The sequence below is a fragment of the Bombina bombina genome, chromosome 5, assembly GCF_027579735.1.
Source record: "Bombina bombina isolate aBomBom1 chromosome 5, aBomBom1.pri, whole genome shotgun sequence".
NCBI lineage: Eukaryota > Metazoa > Chordata > Amphibia > Anura > Bombinatoridae > Bombina > Bombina bombina.
In genome coordinates, this window is record NC_069503.1 from 473,135,836 (window position 1) to 473,151,644 (window position 15,809).

At 37.8% G+C, this 15,809-nt stretch overlaps 1 protein-coding gene across 1 annotated transcript in view; it reads right to left on the reverse strand.

Annotated features, from left to right (window-relative positions):
* LOC128661511 (uncharacterized) overlaps positions 1–15,809 on the reverse strand; it is a 300,034-nt gene that overhangs the window by 260,350 nt on the left and 23,875 nt on the right. The window contains exons 5-11 of the mRNA XM_053715761.1: positions 13,069–13,155; positions 10,672–11,896; positions 9,827–10,080; positions 8,914–9,002; positions 5,959–6,114; positions 4,667–4,784; positions 1,733–2,698 (exon numbers count right to left, since the gene is read on the reverse strand). Coding sequence (XP_053571736.1) covers positions 1,733–2,698; positions 4,667–4,784; positions 5,959–6,114; positions 8,914–9,002; positions 9,827–10,080; positions 10,672–11,896; positions 13,069–13,155 — 2,895 coding nt within the window. The remainder of the gene's footprint in view (positions 1–1,732; positions 2,699–4,666; positions 4,785–5,958; positions 6,115–8,913; positions 9,003–9,826; positions 10,081–10,671; positions 11,897–13,068; positions 13,156–15,809) is intronic.

Here is a 15,809-nt window from a genome sequence, read left to right on the forward strand (position 1 = left end):
GGAATTAATGGGGACTTCCAGTTCTGCGCGATCAGGGCTTTTGCGCTATTTAGGCATATCCGTAACAGTGTGTTGCGTATTTTACATCTACATTCGGGGTTTTGGTTTAGTAAGACTATTGTGGGGGATAATGTAAATATTTCTCCCATGAATTTTTTAAGTAAAGGTTCTAGTGAATTCCAAAAGGGGGCAATCTTGGTGCATTTACACCATATGTGTGCCATTGTACCTGTATCACCGCATCCTCTCCAGCATATTGCCGCAGAGGAAGGGTAAATCCTGTGTAGCCTATGTGGTGTCAAATACCAGCGCATAAGGATTTTGAAATTCAATTCAATAAATCTTGTGGAAGTTGAGGATTTACGAGTGTTATTAAATATTTTCTGCCATTCATTCTCGTCTATTTGAACATTTAGATCTCGTTGCCAGTGAGATGTGTATAAAGGGGGATGTAACTGCTCGGCATTTACGAGGGCGTTTTTAGCCACTGAGAGAGTACCCCTAGTGGGTATTGCTGATAGGCAAAGATGCTCAAAAGGAGTTGGGGATCTAACCAAGTTCTCTCTAAAGTGATGACTATGTATAAAGTTACTAAGCTGGGAGTGCTTTAACCAGGACGCGAATCCACCGTTCAATATATTAGTCAAATTTTGTCTAGATTTAAGTGAGTGATTGTCTAGAAGTGTAATAATGGGAACCGAATCCGGTAACTCCCAAGTGACTTTAGTGTTTTTAAGGGGCTCGTATCCCCCCGTGAGCTCCATATTAGAGGATATTGGTGTAAGTGGAGATTGTTGTTTGGATAATTTCGGGAATCTCCAGACCAAGTAGTCCCACGTATCAAAAATGTGTTTAAAAAGGGGGGATGTTTGACATATAGAGGGTCTCAGTGATTTGGGAATCCAGCACACTGAGCCAGGTCTGGGCGCTTTTAGTATCTGAGAGTCTAAGGATATCCATGCTTTGGCTTCTTTTTTGCTGTGCCAGTCCAGTATGTGTTGCAGCACCACTGAGTGGTAGTATGATTCCAAATTCGGGGCCCCCAACCCTCCTCCTCTAAGAGAACGGTAGAGTGTGGCTGCATTAATTCGTGGCTTTTGTTTTTCCCAGATAAATGAGTTTATGCTTTTTTGAAGTTGTTGAATATAGGATTTGGGGAGTGTTATTGGTACTGTCTGGAATATGTACAGGATTTTCGGCAAGATTGTCATTTTTATAGCCTGGATTCTCCCCCACCATGACAATGGCCTATCTTGCCAGTTTTTTAGGGTGTGTTGTATCGTGGAAAATAAGGTTTTGTAATTGGCGTCGTATAGTTGTGATATTTTGGGGGTTAATTGGACTCCTAAGTATTTCAATTGATAATTTTTTACTTTGTACGGGCAAGTGGACTTAATAAGCTGCATGTCCCTCTGAGGGAGAGAGACATTCAGAATTTCCGATTTTTGTTTATTGATTAAAAAATTGGATAGTTGGCCAAAGGTGTCAAATTCCTCCATGAGAGCTGCCAGTGAGTGTGTAGGGGAAGTCAATGTGAGCAGGACGTCGTCCGCAAACATTGAGATCTTATAATGGTTAGGGCCAATGTTTACCCCTTTAATATTTGGGTTGGCTCTCACATGAGCTGCTAATGCTTCCATGGTGAGTACAAATAGGATTGGTGAGAGTGGGAAACCCTGTCTCATTCCATTGGTAAGGGTTGGGATAGCACCCCGTTAACCTTAACCCTTGCCGAGGGGGATGAGTATAATTGAAAGATTCTGTTTATCATGGTAGAGCCAAAACCATAGTGGTGTAATGTGCTTCTGAGGAAAGGCCAGGCCACCCTATCAAAGGCCTTTTCCGCGTCTGTGGATACTACAAACATAGGGATTTTGTGGATGTTGGCATAATCTAAGATGTGGGTGATTCTAATAGTGTTGTCTCTTGTTTCCCTCAGAGGGACAAAGCCTGCTTGATCCAAGTGGATCAAGTCCGGAAGAACCGAGTTGATTCTGTGCGCTATAACCTTGGCGTAGATTTTTATATCGCTATTTAATAGCGATATCGGGCGATAACTGCTTGGTTCTGTTGTGGGTTTACCTTCCTTGTGAATTACTGCAATGTGTGCCTCAAGTAGCTGTGGGGATAAAAGGCCATCTTCGTCTAAAGAGTTAAATAGATTCGTTAAGTGGGGTACTAATAGCTGTTGATAATGCTTGTAGTAGGAGTTTGTTAGACCATCCGGGCCGGGGCTTTTATGTGTTGGAAATGTCTTAATAGCCTTAGCTACTTCTTGCTCAGAGAAAGGCTTGTCTATGGAGTCTCTAAGAGGGTCTGGTATGGACGGCAGATTTGCCTCTTCTAGGTATTTATCTATGAGTGTGCTATTTTGTGTGTTATGATCAGGTAAAATGTTGTATAAAGAACTGTAATATTTGCTGAATGCATTCGCAATTCCTTTACAGTCGTAAATTTCTTTGCTCGTGGTGTCTGACATTTTATGTATGTAATTGGCAAATGTTCTCCTCTTCAGTGTTTTGGCAAGTAATGGTCCCGCTCTATTCCCTTCTACAAAGTATAATTTCTTTAGATAATAAGCCTTCCTATGAATTTCCTCTGCAAGGAGATTATTTAAGTTGTATCTAATTTTAGTGAGGTGGTCGAGGGTACTTGCTAGTTTCGGGTGTTGCATGTGTTTGAGTTCCGCGTCTTTAAGCTGGTTTATCAATTGATGGTATTCTAGGTTGTATTTTTTAATGAGAATAGCTTTTTGTTTGATGAATTCCCCTCTAACCACCGCTTTATGTGCTTCCCAGACTACTGTCGGGGAGGATTAGGGGGATGTATTAAATTGGAAATACTCAGTGTTTTCCCTATTTTCTCTGAGATTTGGGGTTGTGTGGAAAATTTGTTTTTAAAACCATAACACTCTACTCTCGCGCAAACACGATCACATATTTTCATTTGCATTAAGCTGACAAGAAAATATGAATATTTCACATTCCAGTTTTCTTCAAATAACAGAATATGTTCTATTTATTCATAAATAGATATTTCTAAATATATATCTGATGGTATTTTGGTACCTATATATATATATATATATATATATATATATATATTTATTTATATATATATATATATATATATATATATACACACATATATACAGTATATATAATTATTTAAAGGTATAGATATATACAGATATACAGTATATAGGAATATCTATTTAGAAATACATAGAACATATTCTGCTATGTGCAGAATATTGGAATGTGAAATATTTACAGTAAATTCTCACTATGGGGCCGAATTATCAAGCTCCAAATGGAGCTTGATGCCCCTGTTTCCGCGCGAGCCTTCAGGCTCCCCCCAAAAAAAACAGCAGTTATGAAGCAGCAGTCTAAAGACCGCTGCTTCATAACTTGTCTGCCTGGTCTGAGGCTGCGGACATCAATCCACTGGATCCTATATGGTCGAGCTGTTTGACACCCCCTGCTATCGGCCAATTGGCCGTGAATCTGCAGGGGGCGGCATTGCACAAGCAGTTCACAAGAACTGCTTGTGCAGTGATAAATGCCGACAGCGTATGCATTTATCAATGTGCGGCGGACATGTTCCGCTACATTGTATCATGTCTGCTTGCACTTAAATAAATCGGCCCCTATAACACTTTATTAAAAAATGTATATTGCATAAATATGCTTTAACATGTTTTCATCAACTTAACTGCACTTATATATCTGTCTTTATATGTGTACATATGTATTTATGTGTTTATATATTTATATATGTCTGTAAATATATATATATACACACATATAAATACATAAATACATAAGTACACACACACGTGTATATATATATATATATATATATATATATATATGTATATATATATATATATAAACACACACACACATATCTTTTTTAGACAAAATGTATCTCTATGTTAAAGGGACATTAAGCCCAACAATTTTCTCTCATGATTCAGATAGACAATACAACATTCCAATTTAGTTCTATTATCTAATTTGCTTAATTCTTAAGATATCCTTTGTTGAAGAAATAGCAATGCACACAGGTGAGCCAATCACACAAGGACATCTATGTGCAGCCACCAATCAGCGGCTACTGAGGCTATCTAGATATGCTTTTCAGCAAAGAATATCAAGACGATGAAGCAAATTAGATAATAGAAGCAAATTAGAAAGTTGTTTAAAGTTGCATGTGCTTTCTAAATCAAGAAAGAAAAAAATTGGGTTTAATGTCCCTTTAAAGCCCTTTGGCTGCCTTTTTTTTTTCTTACACCTGAGATCTCATATCTTTGAGCCTTTATAACTTTTGTGTACAATATTTTTTTAACTAATGTTTATAAGATAATGTTATTATGAGTGTAACTGTACTTTGTAATGTATTTTTGATGTATTTTGTGCAACTTTTCAGTTTTGCAAAACAGTTAACCAGACCTCGGAAATCATTCTAGCTTAAATCGTGAAGTGATTGCGTTTACTTTCAAATCGTAATAGTAGTGGTAAGCCGACAAGCGCAAACCCTTGGGATAAATCCCTTAATCCTCCGGCGTAAACGTTTGGTCTCCACTCATAATCTAGCCCACAATGTGTATCTAAAACTGTGTTAAAAAGATAAATGCAAACAAAAGGGAATAAAAAACATATACCTTTGGTAGTCCAATATGACTGCTATTGGTTTCACTATCTGAGAAGAACCAGCGATAAACATAATTGGAACCTCTAACAATGTCAGCAGAATAACTCACAAAAGATGGAATCTCAGATCTGTAAATAGAACAAAAGTGGCAAATTCTAAATAACATATTTAATGAACATTAGGATTTGTATAAACTATATTTTCTATTACTGCAAATAAAAATAAGTGTCCTATTTATAACTGTTAAAATTGGCCACAGCAGAGAAGGTAACTTAAGTTACAACATGGCAGTTCTCAATGTTTTATAGACACTAAAGCGTTACACTTATTTTGTCAATATTTAAACAGCTAATGAAATTTTAAAAATATATATATACATTTTATTCTCAGACTAATCTTTTCTTTGAATGCATCCTTCTATCTAGCATTTATTTAGTACTTAGGGGTCAATTTATTATAGTGCGAGCCTATCATGTCTGCTGCACATCGATAAAGGCTGAAAGCATACGCTGTCAGCATTTATCATTGCCCCAGCAGTTCTGGTGAACTGCTGGTACAATACCGCCCCCTGCAGATTTGCAGCCAATCGGCCGCTAGCAGGGGGTGTCAATCAACCCGATCGGGTTGATTTCTGTCCGCTACCTCAGACCAGGCGGACAGGTTATGGAGCAGCGGTCTTTAGATAATAGAAGTAAATAACTTCTGTTCGCTGGAAACACGGGGCATCGTACGGAGCTTGAAAAATATGCCTCTATATGTCACTTTGAAAATCTATGCTTGGAAATCTTCCCTCAATCATGGGTTCAGCATGAATGTCAAACTGTGGGAATTAGACATGAGGTCTTATGTATATGTTTGTTTATATATTATGACATCTGAATATCCTGTACTTTACATAAGAACAACAGAATAATTATATAACTAATTTGGTGAACTACAATTTGTGTCTCCTGCAGTTTAAAGAATATATTGAATATTGAGTCATATTTAATATTTGTATGTATATTGTATGTAAATTACATTGGTTGTTGGAGATGGAGTTGTGGAAACTGTCTGTATTTCATGATTGGTTCTGCCATGACTCGCTTATTGTTTCTACTGCAAAATGTCCCTCAATTTTTTTTATTAAATATTGACAACTATGTTATATGAAGAAAATTTGTTTTTAAAACCATATCCACTTTGTTTAATGTTCTAAAGTTTTAACTGGCACAGACAGCATCTTTTAATGTAAACTGCTATTGTTTCTTTGTAATTTACAGGATAAATAATAGAAAGTTACTACAGATAGCTTTATTTTACCTGAAGGATAAAGCAACTGTTTTTGGTCCATGGAGGGTTAAACCCTTTACAGGTTCCTGAATCACAATGACTGAAGAGATTTCTGTAGCACTTGGATTAAGCATTAAACAAACTTTGTAAATACCGGTATTCCTGTATGTATGGGACACGTTGAAGCTACAAGAATAATGCAAAAAATAAACATAACTATATATAACGTGCTTGAACAAAATAGGAGTGCATGAATTACAAAACATAAACATAATTATGAGAAGGTAAAAACAATGCAATCAGGATACATTGAACTTAAAGGGGCCTATTTAACAAAGGTCTGTCGGACCTGATCCGACATTGCGAATCAGGTCCGACAGACCTCGCTGAATGCGGAGATCAATACGCTCTCCATATTCAGCATTACACCAGCAGCTCTTGTAAGCTGCTGGTGTAACGCCGCCCCCTGCAGATTCGTGGCCAATTGGCAACTGGTGTTTCTGGTGAGCCTGCAGACTCGACAGAAACACGGGCCCTAAAGCTTCATCCGCAGCTTGATAAATGGGCCCCATGATGTTAGTCCCAAATAAAATACTATGCGCTAGCGGCTAACCCAATACATTATCCGATTGGTTGTCACGGGCCAATTAGATCATGCATTAATGCCTATCTCCTATGTATGATCTGATTGGTCCATTCGGGATGAGCACTAACGCCTTGTAGGATCCCCTTACACCAGTACACATACATGTAACATGTATGTGAGGCATTATACACCACACATACATGTTACACCATATATACGACAGGTACTGTAATTCCCTCATCTTCACTATCTATTTTTGCCTTTGCCTGGGGGGTTCAAGGGGGTAAAGCCCCCCTTGTAAACCTCCTTCACCAAGGTTCACTTGGGGTGGATGCTAGAGGATCGACGGGGTGCTCATCTAACCCCCCAGGTAGAGGCAAAAATAAATAGTGAAGATGGAGGAATTACAGCGCCCATCTGATTGGCTTGTGTCTCCGTGAGGTAACCGGATGCAAAACCAATCAGATAATTATTTTTAAATAAGTAATTAAAGGGAAATGATAGTGAAAATTAAACCTGTATGGTTCAGATAGATCTAAAAAGATACAAGCAAAAAGAAGCGCACCCACAAAGGAACTAAGAGTAGTATATGAGTAAAAACAAACAAACAACACCTTATTGTAACAAGTGCACACTTCAAACCTCTTTTATAGCTGAGGTACACTATTTCAGTTTATCAGAAAACTGAAGTCTGTATTATCACGCAGTTACATCAAATCCTTTTTACTTGTGGCTCCTTAAATCCTTTTGATCTCCTCTCCGATCATCAGCGGCTCCGAGCGGTGTGAGAAGTGTGTTATACAGTTTGTTTGTTTAGCTTATTTCAATACTGGACTGTACAAAGACACCGTTAAACAGCAATTCCGCTCTTATATATGAGAAAGGCAGACCATGCCTCTCCTAAGGATATAGAGTATCTGTGTATCGGATTGACTGAATCGTTCAAAGGGAGAAAAAGAGTCGCACGTTGTGTGTGCACTGGTCACAATAAAATGTTTTTTGTTTTACTCATATACTACACTGTGTCACTTAGTCTCTTCTTGGATGGTGCTTTTTTTTTCTTGTATCTTTTTAGATTTCTCACATTTCTACCTCCAGTGCGAAGAAGTATAAGAGTTTTGCCAACATTATTTTAAGGCAATTCTGGGGACATGCAAATGCCTGAACCAGATAGGTTCACAAAACTATGGTTCAGATAGAGCATGCCATTTTAAGAGAATTTTCAGTTTACTTCTATTATCAAATTTACTTTTTTTCTCTTGGTATTCTTTGTTGAATGATTAGAACATATCTAGTTCAGGAGCAGCAAGGAGCTAGCAGATATTTGGTGGCTACATGCATATGCCTCTTGTTATTTACTCACCAGACATGCTCAACTATTTCCCTGGAGTGGACAAATGTTCTAACAGTAACACAAATTATTTTGAAATAATTTATTTCAATTATTTATTTATACTCATGCGATTTCGCCATTCCCTTTATAACTATTTGTCTATTAAGGGATATTAAATATCTAATTGGCATACTGTAACATCTTGTATCAATCCTATGATAACCCGTCATTTGGCGGACTTGAAGGAAGAAATTTGTGATAACGTAGACATCACACATGCACATTGAAAAGGCATAGATGCCAGCAATCTTTACATGTTTATACTATGGACACTTTTTATGTACACCTGTGGAAACAGTGGTTGTTTTTACACTAAGAAACGCTTAGTATTTTTAGCTAAGATTTTATTGCTATATTAAACATATAGTTTTATCACACCACAGCAGTGGTTTGTGGCCATCTATACCTGCATATTGGGGTATTAGTATTAGGGGGTAACACAGCATTTTGACAGGAGTGCCAACTTGGAGATTGCCTGGCTTTACAATATTGAGGAACAAAAGAATCCATATTCTGATTTAAGAGCTTACTGAACGGCTCCTAAAGGTTCAGAATGGGGATGTTTGCACTCATTACATTTGTGAATATACTGCTTATCTTTAGGTGACTGCTAATTTTAAAGGTACCACACCATTGGGGCGCCTCTTTTTTAGTGTTTATGTTTATGTAGATGATATTACTTGCCACCAAGAGTGACTGAGGAAGAAGAGCTGTCCCTAACAGAAGATTTATCTGTGAACATTGATATAAGGAAGTCCAATTTATCAGTAATGTCTGATAGTTTTTATTATCCCGTGTTGCAAGTCTTACAATATCAACAGTGGCGCAGGGTGGATGTTTATCCATATTTTTTGTATATGCAAACAATAGCACAATAATACAATTATAAAATAAAATGCTCATTAGAGTTTTTTTCTTTTCTTTTTGTAGTTTTATCTCCCATTAAACTGAGATTAAATATGTAAAAATATTTATTTGATTAAAAAACCAAAACACAAATACATACCTATTTCCAACAATATCTAATGCCATGAGTACTGTGTTTGTGCCATCACCAAAATTAAGAATAACAGACTCCTCTTCTGGAACAATATTCTGATAAATACATATGTATATTAGTTGTGATTTAATGTATATAAAAAGGTGAATGCAAAGCTCAATAAATGTTATTCATATAGAAGGTCAACAATTAATCAAGATAACTATATAAATTACATGAAAATATCTTAAATGAAAACCTTTTTAATCAATATTGAATCTAAAAGGAAATGCATTACATTGTATAAATACACTGGTTGATAGACATCTTCTGCAGTTGTATTAGTGAGCAGGATGAAACTACCTCTAACATATAAGGGTCACGCTGAAATACATTTTAAAATACCCAGTTTTAGATGCAACAGAGTAAAAAATAATTGAAATAGATAGGAATGTAAATATGTATGATTCACATAAAATTTATATATTAACCTGTTTAACGACAGCCAATGTACCCTGCCATTTTTAATCTAAGGGGTTAAATAGCATTGGTCTCTCTGCCAGCTGCAAGATTGCTCCTGGAGTGAGGCAAGCAGTAATAGTGTGCCTTGTAGCTGGCAGCAAGACTTGCGCTATTATAGGGTTAAAAATCCTCTTAATGACATGCAACGTAAAGGGTACATTGTGTTGTTAAGGGGTTAAGACACTTTTAAATTAACTTCGGTTTCCAAATGTACTTTGTTCTCCTGGTATCCTTTGTTGAATAAGAATATGTACATATTCTACACTACAGGGTGCTAGCTGGTGATTAGTGGCTACACTAAGTGTCTCTTGTTGTTGGCTCGCCAGATGTGCCTCCCAAGCAACAGTGTAATGATAAAATGTAGTAATGTACATAAGCTAATACAGGCAGTTATATATAGGAATTATTATATACTTACCTTGAGGGTAAAAACCACAGATTCTCCTAGAACAGCATTTGATAAATGACTTATGCCAGGTACAGTTTTATAGGGCATAACATTGAAATGTACTGAACAGGATACAGTAGATGCAAGATTAGTCACTGCCACAACAATGGTATGGGTACCCAAAGTTGTGCATCTATATATCAGCGTAGGGCTTCCAGATATATAAGTAGCATTACTTGCAAGAGTCCATTTGTAAACATAGTGCTTCCTGCTCCATAGCTGACCTGCAAATGAAAACAATTGTGCAAATGTAAAGCATTTGTAGTTTGTTTATTATGTTAAAGCACATACAGATAGAGACACAACACAATTATTCTTTCGAGACAGTAAGAACCACTTATTTTTCTATAACAAATGCATCCTAAAAATGTATTAAAGGAAAGGACATTGTTTTCAAAACACTTGTTTTTATATTTATTATGACCACCACAGCAGCCTGCTATTGAGAATCCCCAACCACCCTCCCACAAAAGCCTTTTTTTCACTTTGTTATCATTAGACAGTACAGCCAATCAGAAGTTGTACTTTCTGCCCAACTGCATCAAAGCAAAGCATCTCTGGAGGAAATGGATTATTATTGACAAGCAAGGTCACTCATGCACTGCTCAACCCAGCTGGAAGAAAAATGGTCACCCTCACAAATAAAAAGCTTTGAATAAAAAACAAACAAAACATATTTAAGTAAATAAAGTATATATTGTAATCATTCACACTTCGGATATGGATAATTATCATGCTATTTAGTAATCTAAAGATTTTATTGTGGTGTCAATATGGTTTAAACAAAACTAGTTATGTTTTACACTTTAACTTACCATTTACTTTTACGGCCAAAATGATATCTTCTCCAAGCATGGTTTTGTGGAATATATCTATGGATGCTTCATGAAGTTCCTCTACCACAGAAATATCTGAAATAACAGTGTTTTGAGACACTAGATTTAAACCAATCACTTTCACCTCTAGTTGCCCGATCCTTGTAAGGTTGTGGAACACCATTACAGGGGTATTTGGAGTACAGGTAATATTCTGGTAGGTCAAACTACCATTGAAATATAAATCTAAAGAAACATCGCTTCCAGAAGTGACAGAAACAAGAACTGATGTGACATGATTAACTGTTATATACTGTGGTAAATCTAGAGCAATGTGTCCAACTGGATCCTGAACAATGAGTTGCATACTGTCTGTTATATTGATAACATTATTCAGTTGTGTGTGAGTTCCAGGCTGAGTATAAATATGAGTTGCTGATATATGCTGGTTCACTATAGGGGCCTTGTTGGTTGAAAAGTCCCAGATATATGTGGTAGATGAGTCATCGTCTGTAGTTGCATTAAACGTTAGTATGGCACCATTTTGAATATATTGTTCATTACTTCTTGAGAGCGTTAGATTGCCTATTGCATTTTGTACTTCAATTTCCATTACATATGTGGCACTGCTGATGGGGTTATAGCATGTTACTGAAACAAGATAATTCCCACTGTCTTCAAAACTAATATTAATGTGCCAATCAGATGAAGTCCATATTATCACTTCCCCCGGCTTTGAAATACTCCATTGGCACTGAGACCCTGTTTTATCACTTAAACTAATGACCTCAAAAGCTACATTCAATCCCTTGGAAAAATATTTTTGCCATGGTGGGTTTGGAAAAATATAAATTATAGGATCATAGATGTGAATCAGCTGAGGAAGGTCTAGTTGGGAAATACGTGATCCATCGCCAACACTAACTGATACATTGTAATTTCCTGGCTTTTTATACTTGTAATATGCATGAAAATGCAAATAGCATTGGTGTAACCCATATGTTTCAGCAATCTGAATGTGGTCAGTGTTTCTAGGATCTTGAAGGTCTTCACTTAGATGATGATAGAGTATTACACCTTGTTCAAAAGAAATGTTTAAAAAGACAGGTTGCCAGATTGAAGTGGTAAAAAATATTATGTCCAAAGTTATCTTTTTTCTGAGTGCGTAGACATAACCATTCTGCATGTGAAGGGTGAGATTGTACATCATTTTCTTTACTACAGCCTAAAAAACAAACATTTAAACAGTGTTCTTAAATGCAAAGATAAGAAACACACATTTATCAAGCTTGAGCAGAAATTTGGAAAACTTACAGATATTCATGCTGTACTCATTTGGTTAAAAACATAAAGTATTATTATTTGTAAGACTTATATTGGTAAAATGCTAAATTTATATATGAGAGGAGACTCTGGATGACGAGTACCCTTTGTTCGGTGGCTACAAAACTGACCATGAAGCTCCCATTTTTTTAAAATCAATTACATATAGGGGCCTATCTATCAAGCTCAGAACGGAACTTGATGCCCTGTGTTTCTGGCGAGCCTGCAGACTCGCCAGAAACACCAGTTATGAAGCAGCGGTCTAAAGACCGCTGCTCCATAACCCTATCCACCTGCTCTGATGAGGCGGACAGGAATCGCCGGAATTCAACCCTATCAAGTACGATCAAGTTGATTGACACCCCCCTGCTGGTGGCCGATTGGCCGCGAGTCTGCAGGGGGCAGCGTTGCACCAGCAGCTCTTGTGAGCTGCTGGTGCAATGCTGAATACAGAGAGCGTATTGCTCTCCGCATTCAGCGAGGTCTTGCGGACCTGATCCGCACTGTCGGATCAGGTCCGCAAGACCTATGATAAATAGGCCTAGTTTTTAATGTACTTCTGCCAAGCCCAAATTAGTATGCATTACTGGCAGGCCTATTCAAATAAAGTGTCAATGTATATTTGAGTGAAATCTATGAGAAATAATGTCACCCACAATAACATCAGAAATAACATACAAAACCCAAACACAAAGTGTCACCTGAAGAAAGAGGCGTGGCCTTGAAGAGCATGGTGATTGTGGGGTCTGGCTGGACTGACAGCTATTGGCTATACTGCTGCAAGCTGTTTTTATATTGATTTCTCTTTTATGTAACTAATTTATGTAGTTTTAAGATTATATAAAGTCAATTGTTTATTTTCTTGAACCACGAACAAGCAATGTTCTTGCTTGTAGGTTTTTGCAAGTCTGTTGTGTTTAGAATGGCAGTTATATACTTTGGTCTATTGACTGATATTATTTAAGGGTGCTCTCTTTTCTATCTGCAACCAGGATCAAGTTACAAGTCTGTTACCATGAGTCTGTTCTCAGTTATTTGCCCAAGTCCCTTTAATATGAATTGTTTTTCACTTACCACATTAACTGTCTCAGCAATCCAATTGTATTTGTTTGACACATTTACGTGAATTTGATGCAGTCCTTCTTTTGTAAACGTATGATTCTGTAAGTTAATTATACATTAGAAAATAGGTACCACATACCAACTCTGAGATATCTCCAAAGACTGAACCCCCAAGAAATATGGGGTATAAAAAAAACAACTGAATACAGAGAGATACCACACACACAAAAAAATCAGATTTTTGTTCCCCCTCACTATTTCTTAATATACTGTCTATTTCTCTAGATCCCCGTTAATTATATATGGATTTCATTCTGGCTTTATTGATTTGTCTGTTCATCTGCTCATTTGTGAAACATTATAAGATATAATACAAATTGCTGAAATAAGTCATAACTTTCAATCTACAGTAAAAATAGCAAATTCCAAATTATGGGCCTGATTAGGAGTGGAGTGCAAATTAACGCTCACACTTAAAGGGACACTCAAGTCAAAATTAAACTTGAAAATTCAGATACAGCATGCAATTTAAAACAACTTTCCAATTTACTTCAATTAACAAAATGTGCACAGTATTTTTATATTTACACATTTTGAGACACAAACTCCTACTCAGCATGTGCAAGAATTCACTGCATATACGTATATGCATTTGTGATTAGCTGATGGCTGTCACATGATACAGGGGGAGTGGAAATAGACATAACTTTGCAATTTATTTAACAAAAATCTACTACTCATTTGAAGTTCAGACTAAGGGGCCTATCTATCAAGCTCTGAAAGGAGCTTGATGCCCCGTGTTTCTGGCGAGTCTGCAGACCGCTGCTCCATAACCCTGTCCGCCTGCTCTGAGCAAGTGGACAGACATCGCCGGAATTCAACCCAATAGAGAATACGATCGGGTTGATTGACACCCTCCTGCTGGCAGCCGATTGGCCGCAAGTCTGCAGGGGGCGGCGTTGCACCAGCAGCGGACAGACATCATCGAAAATCAACCCGATTGAGTACAATTGGGTTGATTGACACCCCCTGCTGGCGGCCCATTGGCCGCGAGTCTGCAGGGGGCGGCGTTGCACCAGCAGTTCTTGTGAGCTGTTGGTGCAACGCTGAATACGGCGAGCGAATTGCTCGCCGTATTCAGCGAGGTCCGCCAGACTTTCTTAAATAGGGGCCATTGGGTGATGTTATGGAATAAATAAAGCCTGGGTGAAATACTGGATGTGTATCTGCATCTGTATAATAACACCCAGCTCTATACAAAGACACAGTAGTGACACTAGCACATGGGTATAGCCAGAGGAGGGCTGGTTATAGGGTCAGTGGTATCTGCATCAATATAATAACACCCAACACTATATAATGACACAGTAGTGACACTGGCTCATGGTTATATCCAGAGGAGGGCTGGTTATATGATTAGTGCTATCTGCATCAGTATAATAACACCCAGCACTATATAATTACACAGTAGTGACACTAGCACATGGGTATAGCCAGAGGAGGGCTGGTTATAGGGTCAGTGGTATCTGCATCAATATAATAACACCCAGCACTATATAATGACACAGTAGTGACACTAGCACATGGGTATAGCCAGAGGAGGGCTGGTTATATGATTAGTGCTATCTGCATCAGTATAATAACACCAAGCACTATATAATTACACAGTAGTGACACTAGCACATGGGTATAGCCAGAGGAGGGCTGGTTATATGATTAGTGCTATCTGCATCAGTATAATAACACCAAGCACTATATAATTACACAGTAGTGACACTAGCACATGGGTATAGCCAGAGGAGGGCTGGTTATATGATTAGTGCTATCTGCATCAGTATAATAACACCAAGCACTATATAATTACACAGTAGTGACACTAGCACATGGGTATAGCCAGAGGAGGGCTGGTTATATGATTAGTGCTATCTGCATCAGTATAATAACACCAAGCACTATATAATTACACAGTAGTGACACTAGCACATGGGTATAGCCAGAGGAGGGCTGGTTATATGATTAGTGCTATCTGCATCTGTATAATAACACCCAGCACTATATAATTACACAGTAGTGACACTAGCACATGGGTATAGCCAGAGGAGGGCTGGTTATATGATTAGTGCTATCTGCATCTGTATAATAACACCCAGCACTATATAATTACACAGTAGTGACACTAGCACATGGGTATAGCCAGAGGAGGGCTGGTTATATGATTAGTGCTATCTGCATCTGTATAATAACACCCAGCACTATATAATGACACAGTAGTGACACTGGCACATACATATAGCCAGACAAGGGCTGGTTATAGGGTCTGTGGTATCTGCATCAATATAATAACACCCAGCACTATATAATGACACAGTAGTGACACTGGCTCATGGGTATAGCCAGAGGAGGGCTGGTTATATGATTAGTGCTATCTGCATCAATATAATAACACCAAGCACTATATAATGACACAGTAGTGACACTAGCACATGGGTATAGCCAGAGGAGGGCTGGCTATATGATTAGTGCTATCTGCATCAGTATAATAACACCAAGCACTATATAATGACACAGTAGTGACACTGGCTCATGGGTATAGCTAGAGGAGGGACGGTTATAGGATTAGTGGTGTATGCATCAGTATAATAACACCCAGCACTATATAATGACACAGTAGTGACACTGGCTCATGGGTATAGCCAGAGGAGGGCTGGTTATATGATTAGTGCTATCTGCATCAATATAATAACACCAAGCAC